This window comes from Heptranchias perlo, unplaced genomic scaffold, assembly GCF_035084215.1.
Source record: "Heptranchias perlo isolate sHepPer1 unplaced genomic scaffold, sHepPer1.hap1 HAP1_SCAFFOLD_113, whole genome shotgun sequence".
In the NCBI taxonomy this organism is placed as follows: Eukaryota; Metazoa; Chordata; class Chondrichthyes; order Hexanchiformes; family Hexanchidae; genus Heptranchias; species Heptranchias perlo.
In genome coordinates this window covers 467422-481946 of record NW_027138352.1, presented here as the reverse complement: position 1 = coordinate 481946, position 14525 = coordinate 467422, and the positions used below count along the sequence as shown (strand labels likewise).

General features: G+C 54.7%; 1 protein-coding gene across 1 annotated transcript in view; it reads right to left on the bottom strand.

Moving 5' to 3' along the window:
- Positions 1-14525, bottom strand: part of LOC137307843 (collagen alpha-1(V) chain-like) — a 522869-nt gene that overhangs the window by 304756 nt on the left and 203588 nt on the right. The window contains exon 4 of the mRNA XM_067976930.1: positions 8804-8966. Within this exon, the coding sequence (XP_067833031.1) occupies positions 8804-8966 (163 nt within the window). The remainder of the gene's footprint in view (positions 1-8803; positions 8967-14525) is intronic.

The window sequence follows — 14525 nt, the reverse complement described above, 5'->3', positions numbered from 1 at the left end:
CCAGGTGTACACACAGTGCGGGAGGGCCCAGGTAAAGGGGTATAGTCCAGGTGTATACACAGTGTGGGAGGGCCCAGGTAAAGGGGCATAGTCCAGGTGTACACACAGTGCGGAAGGGCCCAGGTAAAGGGGTATAGTCCAGGTGTACACACAGTGTGGGAGAGCCCAGGTAGAGGGGTATAGTCCAGGTGTACACACAGTGCGGGAGGGCCCAGGTAAAGGGTGTAGTCCAGGTGTACACACAGTGCGGGAGAGCCCAGGTAAAGGGTGTAGTCCAGGTGTATACACAGTGCGGGAGGGCCCAGGTAAAGGGGTATAGTCCAGGTGTATACACAGTGCGGGAGGGCCCAGGTAAAGGGGTATAGTCCAGGTGTATACACAGTGTGGGAGGGCCCACGTAAAGGGGTGTAGTCCAGGTGTACACACAGTGCGGGAGGGCCCAGGTAAAGGGGTATAGTCCAGGTGTATACACAGTGCGGGAGGGCCCAGGTAAAGGGTGTAGTCCAGGTGTATACACAGTGTGAGAGGGCCCAGGTAAAGGGGTATAGTCCAGGTGTACACACAGTGTGGGAGAGCCCAGGTAGAGGGGTATAGTCCAGGTGTACACACAGTGCGGGAGGGCCCAGGTAAAGGGGTATAGTCCAGGTGTATACACAGTGCGGGAGGGCCCAGGTAAAGGGGTATAGTCCAGGTGTATACACAGTGTGGGAGGGCCCACGTAAAGGGGTATAGTCCAGGTGTATACACAGTGTGGGAGGGCCCACGTAAAGGGGTATAGTCCAGGTGTATACACAGTGTGGGAGGGCCCAGGTAAAGGGGTATAGTCCAGGTGTACACACAGTGTGGGAGAGCCCAGGTAGAGGGGTATAGTCCAGGTGTACACACAGTGCGGGAGGGCCCAGGTAAAGGGGTATAGTCCAGGTGTATACACAGTGCGGGAGGGCCCAGGTAAAGGGGTATAGTCCAGGTGTATACACAGTGTGGGAGGGCCCACGTAAAGGGGTATAGTCCAGGTGTATACACAGTGTGGGAGGGCCCACGTAAAGGGGTATAGTCCAGGTGTATACACAGTGTGGGAGGGCCCAGGTAAAGGGCCTGTAGACCAGGTGTATACACAGTGTGGGAGGGCCCAGGTAAAGGGGTGTAGTCCAGGTGTATACACGGTGCGGGAGGGCCCAGGTAAAGGGGTATAGTCCAGGTGTATACACAGTGTGGGAGGGCCCAGGTAAAGGGCCTGTAGACCAGGTGTATACACAGTGTGGGAGGGCCCAGGTAAAGGGCCTGTAGACCAGGTGTATACACAGTGTGGGAGGGCCCAGGTAAAGGGGTGTAGTCCAGGTGTATACACGGTGCGGGAGGGCCCAGGTAAAGGGGTATAGTCCAGGTGTATACACGGTGCGGGAGGGCCCAGGTAAAGGGGTATAGTCCAGGTGTATACACGGTGCGGGAGGGCCCAGGTAAAGGGGTATAGTCCAGGTGTATACACAGTGTGGGAGGGCCCAGGTAAAGGGGTATAGTCCAGGTGTATACACAGTGTGGGAGGGCCCAGGTAAAGGGGTATAGTCCAGGTGTATACACAGTGTGGGAGGGCCCAGGTAAAGGGCCTGTAGACCAGGTGTATACACGGTGCGGGAGGGCCCAGGTAAAGGGGTATAGTCCAGGTGTTTTTTTAAATTTGAAAATATACTTTATCTTATAGAATTTAAAGATACACACAGTTCAATGTAAATATCACAATTCCAAACCAGCACAATTCAAACCAATACATTACACATCGCACACAATACAATCTCAATATTACAATTTAAAACACAGTATTTCTTATGATTCAAAGTGAAATGGCCTCACACGGTGGCCTTTCCCCATAGAGCCTTTGCGTAGGCCGCACCTCGCCTCAGTGCGTCCCGCAGCACGTACTCCTGGACCTTGGAGTGTGCCAGTCGGCAGCACTCGGCCGTGGACAGCTCCATCAGCTGGAAGACCAGCAGGTTTCGGACGGACCAAAGGGCCTCCTTCCCCGAGTCGATGGTCTTCCAGCCACAGGTTATATCTGCCTCGGTGTGCGTCCCGGGGAACGGCCCGTAGAGCACAGCGTCCTGTGTTACTGAGCTGTTGGGGATGAACCGAGACAGATACCAATGTATCTCTCTCCACAACCTCTGCAGTCCATCAGGAGGTGGACAACAGTCTCCTCCCCACCACTGCCTCGAGGGCAGCTGGAAGACCCAAGTAAAGGGGCTGTAGTCCAGTTGTATACTCAGTGCTGATGGAGCCTGATTCGGCCTCTATTTAAGCCAGCGTTGCCAACTCTGGTCGGACGTATTCCAGGAGGTTTTACCAAAAGACGTCCCGCCTCCAACCACCTCACGATATGTCCTTCCTCTTCATTACCCAATTGGACAATTCTTGACCGTCAGTCAAATAGCCTCTTTTCCCGTCTCCAATACCTTCGCAATTAATGAGCCAAAGTGTTGAAGGAAGAGACCATTTTTTTTTTAATGAGTTCTTGCCCGGGTTGCACAGAGCAGGAGATCAATCTTTAACTCCTGGAGACTCCAAGACATAAGAACATAAGAAATAGGAACGTGAAGTAACAGGCAGGGTGGATAAAGGGGAACCAATGGATGCAGTATATTTCCAAAAGGCATTCGATAAGGTGCCACATAAAAGGTTACTGCACTAGATAAGAGCCCATGGTGCTGGAGGTAATATACTGGCATGGATAGAGGATTGGCTAACTAACAGAAAACAAAGAGTCGGGATAAAAGGGTCATTCTCAAAATGGCAATCTGTAAGGCCACAGCTGGAGTATTGTGCGCAGTTCTGGTCACCACATTACAGGAAGGACGTAATTGCTCTGGAGAGAGTGCAGAGAAGATTTACAAGAATGTTGCCAGGGCTTGAAAATTGCAGCTACGAGGAGAGATTGGATAGGCTGGGATTGTTTTCCTTGGAGCAGAGGAGGCTGAGGGGTGACTTGATTGAGGTGTACAAAATTATGAGGGGCCCAGAGAGAGTAGACAGGAAGCACCTGTTCCCTCTAGCGGAGAGTTCAAGAACTAGAGGACATAGATTTAAGCTGATTGGCGGAAGGATTAGAGGGGACATGAGGAGAAACTTTTTTACCCAGAGGGTGGTGGGTGTATGGAATTCGCTGCCCGAATTGGTGGTAGAGGCAGGGACCCTCAACTCTTTTAAAAAGTACCTGGACCTGCACCTAAAGTGCTGTAAGCTGCAGGGCTACGGACCTGGTGCTGGAAGATGGGATTAGAATGGGCACCCGGTTGTTCTTCGAGCCGGCGCGGACACGATGGGCCGAATGGCCCCATTCTGTGCTGTATCTTTTCTATGGTTCTATGTAACTAGTGGGGTGCCGCAGGGATCAGTGCTTGGGCCTCAACTATTTACAATCTATATTAATGACTTGGATGAAGGGACCAAGTGTATTGTGGCCAAATTTGATGACGATACAAAGACAGGTGGAAAAGCAAGTTGCGAGGAGGACACAAAGGGGGTGATTTTAAACCCCCAAGAACGGGTGGGTTGGGGACGGGCGGGAGTTGAAAATAGTTGGGTTTTTTTGGGTCGCAACTGCAAAATTTTCGGACTTTGCATTCCCAGTGGGAAGCCTGGGCTTTTACGTGCCGACGTTAAACCCGGAAATAAAGCCGGGTTGGGGTCACGACCCAAAAAACAACTATTTTCAACTCCCACCTGACCCCAACCCACCCGTTCTTGGGGGTTAAAATCACCCCCAAAGTGTCTGCAAAGGGATATTGACAGGTTAAGCGAATGGGCAAAAATTTGGCAGATGGAATATAATGTGGGAAAATGTGAAGTCATCCACTTTGGGAGGAAAAATAAAAAAGCAAAATATTATTTGAATGGAGAAATACTACAAAATGCTGCAGTACAGAGGGATCTGGGTGTCCTCGTACATGAAACACAAAAAGTCAACACACAGGTGGCAGCAGGTAAATTTTTGATCAGCAAGGGAGTCAAAGGATATGGGGAAAAGGCGGGGAAGTGGAGTTGAGGTAAAAATCAGATCAGCCATGATCCTATCGAATGGCGGAGCAGGCTCGAAGGGCCAAATGGCCTACTCCTGCTCCTATCTCTTATGGTCTTATACGGTCCCTCGAGCCTGCTCCGCAATTCAGTAAGATCATCTTCGACCTCAACTCCACTTTCCTGCCCAATCCCCATATCCCTTGATTCTCTTAGTGTCCAAAACTCAACGACTGAGCATCCACAGCCCTCTGGGGTGGAGAATTCCAAAGATTCACAACCCTCTGAGTGAAGAAATTTCTCCTCATCTCAGTCTTAAATGGCCGACCCCTTATCCTGAGACTATGCCCCCTAGTTCTAGACTCTCCAGGCAGGGGAAACAACCTCTCAGCATCTACCCTGTCAAGCTCTCTCAGAATCGTATATGTTTCAATGAGATCACCTCTCATTCTTCTAAGTTCCAGAGAGTTAAGGCTCATTCTGCTCAATCTCTCCTCATAAGACAACCCTCTCATCCCAGGAATTAATCTAATGAACCTTTGTTGAACCACCTCCAAGGCAAGTACATCCTTCCTTAGGTAAGGAGACAAAAACTGTACGCAGGACTCCAATTCTGGAGAGCTGGTGACCCTAACTAAAGCTGGTTTCCCTTCTCTGCACCCCCCACCCACCCTCGCAGCCCGTCCTTTCGGGAGGGCACTGACTCATTTGCAAGGGCAATAGGACCCTTCCCCGTGGGCAGAATCCTGCTCCTGCACGCCCCAGTCTTTAATCAAAGTGTAGGGAAGGAGCATCAGAGTGACAGAGAAGCGGAAATCCCCGGTCGCGACGTCCGCTGGCTATTCCAGCGTGGGCGGCATCACAGTCCAAGCCCAGTCCCCTCCCCGCCTGCCAGTTACGGGCACTTTCCAGCAGAGAGCGACGCTGGGCCCGGGGGGACGCTCCTGGCTCCTCTCCCCCTCCTCCAGCCCAGGGACACGGAGGAGGCCAATCCTCAACACCCTGGGCTACCGATTCACCCGGGCTGCGGGGCTTCTCCGACGAGGGGAGTGCAGTCGCTGCTGCGAGGCAGGAAACGCGGCAAATTTACGCACAGCAAGATCCCACAAACAGCACTGTCATCAATGATGGATTATCTGGGGTCTTCTTTTGAGGCATTGGTCGAATGCCAATGAGCAGTCTACGGTTTACGGTAACCCCAGCGGTAAGCAGTCGAGGTGTGGTTCTCCCGCCTGCTTTACTTGGAAGGCGGGGGGGGGGGGGGAGCAGGGAGGGAGGGAGGGGGGAAAGTGTGGGGGAGGGGAGAGGGGGGGAGGCCTAACGCCTGGTCCAAAAACCCAAGGCTGCATCTCCAGAGGACTGTCTCTCCGCAGAGCGAGCATCGGGGCCGGCTCATGGACACTGGCTCTCACCCGGAAGCTGATTCATCCCAGTCATGAGGGAGCTTAAATCAGAAGCTAAAAGGTTTTACATCCGAACAGTCAGGGCCCTTTGGACCGACTCCAACACACAAGAGTGGGGCTTGGAGCCAAGGAGCAGCAGCTACTGGAGGAGGATCAGGAGACTGACCTCTGCTTGGAGCCAGAGCCAAGTCACATCAGTTGGTACATTCCCCGCCACTCCCTCTTCCCACTAATCCCATGAACATTACAGCAACGTGTCCCGGGATCTAAGCTTTCCGGTTGACCCTCTTGGAGCTAACTGGCAGGGAGGTCCACCTTGGCTGTCTTGGAGGGACATTCCCCTGCTCCTTTGAGCAACAAACTGCTTCCAGACAACACGAGACTCCCAGACAAGGGGCCCCCTGCTGGCTGCCTGACCTCAGCGACCCACGGTTGCTATGGCACAAGAGGTTTCGTGTTTTCATGCAGAGCAGGGTTCAGTGTGGGATTGGGAATTACGTCATCCCACAGACACAGTGAGTTCTTCCCTTAGTCGTCCCCGAATTGGAGGGTTTTCTGCCCTTGTATGTCACTGAGCCAAAGAATAAGGTCCGAGCTTCCGCCCGTGGTCCGTACTGAGTTGGCGGGTCTCGTCTGGGACATTGTTGGGGTCGCTAAGGTCGGCCTCAGTGCCCCTTGACGAGAGAGCGGAATCATAAAGAAAAAAACAAAGAATTTCCATCTCTATCGCGTCTTCTATCACCTCAGGACGACCAGAAGCGCTTCGCAGCCAACGAAATAATTTTGAAGTGTAGTCACTATTGTAATGTGGGAAACGCGGCAGCCAATTTGCGCACAGCAAGATCCCACAAACAGCAATCAGATAATGACCAGATCATCTGGGGTTTCCTTTTTTAAGGTGTTGGTTGAGGGATAAATATTGGTCAGAACTCCCCTGCTTTTCTTCGAAATACTGCGTGGGATATTTTGCACCTTGATGGGACAGTGTAGAGGGAGCGTTACTCTGTATCTAACCCGTGCTGTACCTGCCCTGGGAGTGTTTGATGGGACAGTGTAGAGGGAGCTTTACTCCGTATCTAACCCGTGCTGTACCTGCCCTGGGAGTGTTTGATGGGACAGTGTAGAGGGAGCTTTACTCTGTATCTAACCCGTGCTGTACCTGCCCTGGGAGTGTTTGATGGGACAGTGTAGAGGGAGCTATACTCTGTATCTAACCCGTGCTCTACCTGCCCTGGGAGTGTTTGATGGGACAGTGTAGAGGGAGCTTTACTCTGTATCTAACCCGTGCTGTACCTGCCCTGGGAGTGTTTGATGGGACAGTGTAGAGGGAGCTTTACTCTGTATCTAACCCGTGCTGTACCTGCCCTGGGAGTGTTTGATGGGACAGTGTAGAGGGAGCTTTACTCTGTATCTAACCCACGCTGTACCTGCCCTGGGAGTGTTTGATGGGACAGTGTCGAGTGAGCTTTACTCTGTATCTAACCCGTGCTGTACCTGCCCTGGGAGTGTTTGATGGGACAGTGTAGAGGGAGCGTTACTCTGTATCTAACCCGTGCTGTACCTGCCCTGGGAGTGTTTGATGGGACAGTGTAGAGGGAGCTTTACTCTGTATCTAACCCGTGCTGTACCTGCCCTGGGAGTGTTTGATGGGACAGTGTAGAGGGAGCTATACTCTGTATCTAACCCGTGCTCTACCTGCCCTGGGAGTGTTTGATGGGACAGTGTAGAGGGAGCTTTACTCTGTATCTAACCCGTGCTGTACCTGCCCTGGGAGTGTTTGATGGGACAGTGTAGAGGGAGCTTTACTCTGTATCTAACCCGTGCTGTACCTGCCCTGGGAGTGTTTGATGGGACAGTGTAGAGGGAGCTTTACTCTGTATCTAACCCACGCTGTACCTGCCCTGGGAGTGTTTGATGGGACAGTGTCGAGTGAGCTTTACTCTGTATCTAACCCGTGCTGTACCTGCCCTGGGAGTGTTTGATGGGACAGTGTAGAGGGAGCTTTACTCTGTATCTAACCCGTGCTGTACCTGCCCTGGGAGTGTTTGATGGGACAGTGTAGAGGGAGCTTTACTCTGTATCTAACCCGTGCTGTCCCTGCCCTGCGAGTGTTTGATGGGACAGTGTAGAGGGGGCTTTACTCTAGATCAATAGAGATTTTCTTCCCAATCTGCTCTGTGGTTGGAATAAGAAACTTTGGCCGTGTGTTTATGGATGTGGGATTGGAGGGTGAGCTTACATTGACCGTAGAGGGGCCTTGGCATTGCCTACAAGTGCAGCACTTGTTCTGAATCACTCGGCGGGAACTATTTAAGCATGTTCATTGCTTTCTCGGAGATCTCTGCGGCTTTGCAATGTGTTGTGGCCAGGACTGTCCTGCAGATACAACATCAGGTCAGTCGAACAGTTCACGTCTGACTGTGAGGAGTGGAAGGGTGGATGATTTATTTGTCCCTCCCCCGGACCTGAAGATAGTGGGGGTCAATCTTCATCCTACCGCCCGGGTACCAACCACCGCGGATTATCCGCCCGTTATAGAAACAGCCCGAATTTCAGTGCTGTAACGGTTTCTATAACAGGAGGCAGCTTTCACCCCGTCTGTTGAGTTGAAGGTTGACTCTAGTCAATCTTGTTGGGGTACCAGTTCACTGGCGAGCTGCCAGCCACACGCCAATTGGCCGAAAGTTGGGAAAGGTTCTGCTCTCCAGCACTTGTCTCCCCTCACTCCAACAACCAAATGGAAAATAAGCTGAGGTCCAATCAAATTAGCATTGACGTCGATGCTGCAATGCCCCCTTTGCTAACGCTAGGGGTCGCTACAGCTTCACAACTCACTGTCGCCGTCTACTGGCTGCAGTGGAGTACTGCCTCCCGCCAACAGGACTGGGCTCCTCATGAGTCCAGTCAGCTCCCAGTCGTTCGTCCGGAGTAACACTCCCAGCAACGAAAACAACCGCAGGGCTCCACGTAGCATCATTCCTGATTCCCAGAGAGGATCCCAGGAATCGTTCGTCAGCTGCGGATTGCAGACCCGCCCAGGAGACGGGGGAGCTCGCGGGGATCTGGTTTGGAACTGGCAGGGAATGAAGAGTTTCTGGGTGGTTTTCCTGGAAACCAACGGAGGTTCCCCGCCCCCCCACCCCGAGCTCCTTGTCCTTCCCACGGATCGCACGCTAATGAATTGGAGGAAGAAAGCCTGGGGAGAACACTTTGGGCAAACACGATCCCCCTGTCTGTGGGATCTTCCTGTGTGCAAATTGGCTGCTACCCCATTGCAACAGTGGTTACACTTTGAAAAAGCTCCTTATTGGCTGTAAAGTGTTTAGGGAGGTTCTGAAAAGTGCTGTAGAAATACAAGATTGTTCATTTTTCAAGAAGCCTTCAGGTCGTACCTCAAAGACTTCCTCGTCAAGAATCCTGGTTCCGAACACCACAATTCCCTTGGTGTCAACGATGGGTCGGTTACTCCGGGGCAGGGCTTTGGTCAGCATTTTCTTGCAGTCGACAATCATGGTGATTTTCTTCTTCTGGACACTGATAGCGAGTCGATGCCACCTGTCAGTGAGAGAGAGGGAACACAGGGCGGGTCAGTGAGAGAGAGGGAACACAGGGCGGGTCAGTGAGAGAGAGAGAACACAGGGCGGGTCAGTGAGAGAGGGAACACAGGGCAGGTCAGTGAGAGAGAGGGAACACAGGGCGGGTCAGTGAGAGAGAGGGAACACAGGGCGGGTCAGTGAGAGAGAGAACACAGGGCGGGTCAGTGAGAGAGAGGGAACACAGGGCGGGTCAGTGAGAGAGAGAGAACACAGGGCGGGTCAGTGAGAGAGAGAACACAGGGCGGGTCAGTGAGAGAGAGGGAACACAGGGCGGGTCAGTGAGAGAGAGAGAACACAGGGCGGGTCAGTGAGAGAGGGAACACAGGGCGGGTCAGTGAGAGAGGGAACACAGGGCGGGTCAGTGAGAGAGAGGGAACACAGGGCGGGTCAGTGAGAGAGAGGGAACACAGGGCGGGTCAGTGAGAGAGAGGGAACACAGGGCGGGTCAGTGAGAGAGAGGGAACACAGGGCGGGTCAGTGAGAGAGAGGGAACACAGGGCGGGTCAGTGAGAGAGAGGGAACACAGGGCGGGTCAGTGAGAGAGAGAGGGAACACAGGGCGGGTCAGTGAGAGAGGGAACACAGGGCGGGTCAGTGAGAGAAAGAGAACACAGGGCGGGTCAGTGAGAGAGAGGGAACACAGGGCGGGTCAGTGAGAGAGAGGGAACACAGGGCGGGTCAGTGAGAGAGAGGGAACACAGGGCGGGTCAGTGAGAGAGGGAACACAGGGCGGGTCAGTGAGAGAGGGAGGGAACACAGGGCGGGTCAGTGAGAGAGGGAACACAGGGCGGGTCAGTGAGAGAGAGGGAACACAGGGCGGGTCAGTGAGAGAGAGAGAACACAGGGCGGGTCAGTGAGAGAGAGGGAACACAGGGCGGGTCAGTGAGAGAGGGAACACAGGGCGGGTCAGTGAGAGAGAGGGAACACAGGGCGGGTCAGTGAGAGAGAGAGGGAACACAGGGCGGGTCAGTGAGAGAGAGGGAACACAGGGCGGGTCAGTGAGAGAGGGAACACAGGGCGGGTCAGTGAGAGAGGGAACACAGGGCGGGTCAGTGAGAGAGGGAACACAGGGCGGGTCAGTGAGAGAGGGAACACAGGGCGGGTCAGTGAGAGAGAGAACACAGGGCGGGTCAGTGAGAGAGAGGGAACACAGGGCGGGTCAGTGAGAGAGAGGGAACACAGGGCAGGTCAGTGAGAGAGGGAACACAGGGCAGGTCAGTGAGAGAGAGGGAACACAGGGCGGGTCAGTGAGAGAGAGGGAACACAGGGCGGGTCAGTGAGAGAGAGGGAACACAGGGCGGGTCAGTGAGAGAGAGGGAACACAGGGCGGGTCAGTGAGAGAGAGGGAACACAGGGCGGGTCAGTGAGAGAGAAGGAACACAGGGCGGGTCAGTGAGAGAGAGGGAACACAGGGCGGGTCAGTGAGAGAGAGAACACAGGGCGGGTCAGTGAGAGAGAGGGAACACAGGGCGGGTCAGTGAGAGAGAGGGAACACAGGGCGGGTCAGTGTGAGAGGGAACACAGGGCGGGTCAGTGTGAGAGGGAACACAGGGCGGGTCAGTGAGAGAGAGAACACAGGGCGGGTCAGTGAGAGAGAGAACACAGGGCGGGTCAGTGAGAGAGAGAACACAGGGCGGGTCAGTGAGAGAGAGAACACAGGGCGGGTCAGTGAGAGAGAGGGAACACAGGGCGGGTCAGTGAGAGAGAGAACACAGGGCGGGTCAGTGAGAGAGAGGGAACACAGGGCGGGTCAGTGAGAGAGAGGGAACACAGGGCGGGTCAGTGAGAGAGAGGGAACACAGGGCGGGTCAGTGAGAGAGAGGGAACACAGGGCGGGTCAGTGAGAGAGAGGGAACACAGGGCGGGTCAGTGAGAGAGAGAACACAGGGCGGGTCAGTGAGAGAGAGGGAACACAGGGCGGGTCAGTGAGAGAGAGGGAACACAGGGCGGGTCAGTGAGAGAGAGGGAACACAGGGCGGGTCAGTGAGAGAGGGAACACAGGGCGGGTCAGTGTGAGAGGGAACACAGGGCGGGTCAGTGTGAGAGGGAACACAGGGCGGGTCAGTGAGAGAGAGAACACAGGGCGGGTCAGTGAGAGAGAGAACACAGGGCGGGTCAGTGAGAGAGAGAACACAGGGCGGGTCAGTGAGAGAGAGAACACAGGGCGGGTCAGTGAGAGAGAGAACACAGGGCGGGTCAGTGAGAGAGAGAACACAGGGCGGGTCAGTGAGAGAGAGAACACAGGGCGGGTCAGTGAGAGAGAGGGAACACAGGGCGGGTCAGTGAGAGAGAGAACACAGGGCGGGTCAGTGAGAGAGAGAACACAGGGCGGGTCAGTGAGAGAGAGGGAACACAGGGCGGGTCAGTGAGAGAGGGAACACAGGGCGGGTCAGTGAGAGAGGGAACACAGGGCGGGTCAGTGAGAGAGAGAGGGAACACAGGGCGGGTCAGTGAGAGAGAGGGAACACAGGGCGGGTCAGTGAGAGAGAGGGAACACAGGGCGGGTCAGTGAGAGAGAGAACACAGGGCGGGTCAGTGAGAGAGAGAACACAGGGCGGGTCAGTGAGAGAGAGAACACAGGGCGGGTCAGTGAGAGAGAGGGAACACAGGGCGGGTCAGTGAGAGAGAGGGAACACAGGGCGGGTCAGTGAGAGAGAGAACACAGGGCGGGTCAGTGAGAGAGAGAACACAGGGCGGGTCAGTGAGAGAGGGAACACAGGGCGGGTCAGTGAGAGAGGGAACACAGGGCAGGTCAGTGAGAGAGAGAACACAGGGCGGGTCAGTGAGAGAGGGAACACAGGGCGGGTCAGTGAGAGAGAGAACACAGGGGGGGTCAGTGAGAGAGAGAACACAGGGCGTCAGTGAGAGAGGGAACACAGTGGGGGTCAGTGAGAGAGAGGGAACACAGGGCGGGTCAGTGAGAGAGAGGGAACACAGGGCAGGTCAGTGAGAGAGGGGGAACACAGGGCAGGTCAGTGAGAGAGGGAACACAGGGCAGGTCAGTGAGAGAGGGAACACAGGGCGGGTCAGTGAGAGAGGGAACACAGGGCGGGTCAGTGAGAGAGGGAACACAGGGCAGGTCAGTGAGAGAGGGAACACAGGGCGGGTCAGTGAGAGAGGGAACACAGGGCGGGTCAGTGAGAGAGGGAACACAGGGCGGGTCAGTGAGAGAGGGAACACAGGGCGGGTCAGTGAGAGAGAGAGAACACAGGGCGGGTCAGTGAGAGAGAGAGAACACAGTGGGGGTCAGTGAGAGAGGGAACACAGGGCGGGTCAGTGAGAGGGAACACAGGGTGGGTCAGTGAGAGAGGGAACACAGGGCGGGTCAGTGAGAGAGAGAACACAGGGCGGGTCAGTGAGAGAGGGAACACAGGGCGGGTCAGTGAGAGAGAGAGAACACAGGGCGGGTCAGTGAGAGAGGGAACACAGGGCGGGTCAGTGAGAGAGGGAACACAGGGCGGGTCAGTGAGAGAGAGAACACAGGGCGGGTCAGTGAGAGAGAGGGAACACAGGGCGGGTCAGTGAGAGAGGGAACACAGGGCGGGTCAGTGAGAGAGAGGGAACACAGGGCGGGTCAGTGAGAGAGAGGGAACACAGGGCGGGTCAGTGAGAGAGGGAACACAGGGTGGGTCAGTGAGAGAGGGAACACAGGGCGGGTCAGTGAGAGAGGGAACACAGTGCCGGTCACTGAGAGAGGGAACACAGGGCCGGTCACTGAGAGAGGGAACACAGGGCCGGTCACTGAGAGAGGGAACACAGAGCGGACACAAACTGAGAGGAATACACCGACACAGATACAGCCAGGCACACCCGTCGAGAATTAAATTGGGCATGATTTGACCCCGAGCCAGGAAGGGTGCGAGGAGTTCAAATTGTGGACAGGAAACCCGGAATCACAGCTTTCCCAGAGTCTCTACGATTTTGATGTAAGGACGTCTTTTATTTTTTTATTGTCGGTTTGTCGTCCGATCGGCTGGCCTGATTGACAGGCTTATATTTGGCAGGAAAAATAAATAAGCAAAATATTATTTGAACGGAGAAATACTACAAAATGCTGCGGTACAGAGGGATCTGGGTGTCCTCGTACATGAAACACAAAAAGTCAACATACTGGAGCAGCAGGTAATCCGGAAGGCAAACGGAATATTGGCCTTTATTTCTAGGGGGATGGAGTATAAAAGCAGGGAAGTCATGCTACAACTGTACAGGGTGCTGGTGAGACCACACCTGGAGTACTGCATACAGTTCTGGTGCCCTTATTTAAGGAAGGACATACTTGCATTGGAGGCAGTTCAGAGAAGGTTCACTCGGTTGATTCCGGGTATGGAAGGGTTGTCTTATGAGGAAAGATTGAACAGGTTGGGTCTATACTCATTGGAGTTTCGAAGAATGAGAGGAGATCTTATTGAAACATACAAGATTCTGAGGGGACTCGATAGGGTAGATGCTGAGAGGATGTTACCCTCATGGGGGAATCTAAAACTAGGGGGCATAGTCTCAGAATAAGGGGTTGCCCGTTTAAGACGGAAATGAGGAGGAATTTCTTCTCCCAGAGGGTCGTGAATCTTTGGAATTCTTTACCCCAAAAAGCTGTGGAGGCTGAGTCACTGAATACATTCAAGGCTGAGTTAGAGAAATTTTTGATCAGCAAGGATATGGGGAAAGGGCAGGAAAGTGGGGTTGAGGTAAAAATCAGATCAGCCATGATCTCATTGAAGGGCGGAGCAGGCTCGAGGGGCCGAATGGCCCACTCCTGCTCCTATCTCTTATGGTCTTGTGGCTGGTCTCAGACGGACGGGAGAGCAGCCAGGGAGAAAAACTTAAGTCTTCAGGTAAGTTTCTGATTGTGTGGAGACGGGGAGGGGGGGGCATGGGTGGCATGTGGCATTGATTGGCATGGGTGGGCACGGGGACATGGGGGCACCGATGCGCATGGGTGGGCATCGTGGGGGGAGTCAGTCATGGGGGGAGGGATCGGGGGTCAGTCACGGAGTGGGGTGTCAAGATCGGGGGTCATTGCAGGGGGTCTGCGATCGTTGGGGGGATCGGGTGTCATCACAGGGTTCCGCGATCATTGGGTTCCGGGATCAGGGGTCATCGCGGGGGTCTGCACTCGTTGGGGGGGTCGGGGGTCATCGCGGGGGTCTGCACTCGTTGGGGGGGTCGGGGGTCATCACAGGGGTCCGCGATCGTTGGAGGTGTAAGGTGTCATCGTGGGGGTCCGCGATCGTTGGGTGGGGGGCGGTCAGAGATCGGGGGTGGGAGGTCCGCGATCATTGTGGGGTCGCTACAGGTAGGCTCGTTAGGCTGCGGGCCCACAGGCTGTGCCAGAAATGCGGTTCCCTGCAGTTTGAGGCCTTCTCACCTCCCCTCACATGGCGAGAAGGAGAAGACCCGGGAATCCCGGCCCCCAGTGGGTGCAATTGCAAAATCTGTAAAAATGGAGGCTCGCAGCCTCCTTGAAAGGGTTTCGTCACCAACCCACCTCCTGGGAGTGAGTTGGTTGCCTGCCCCTCGTC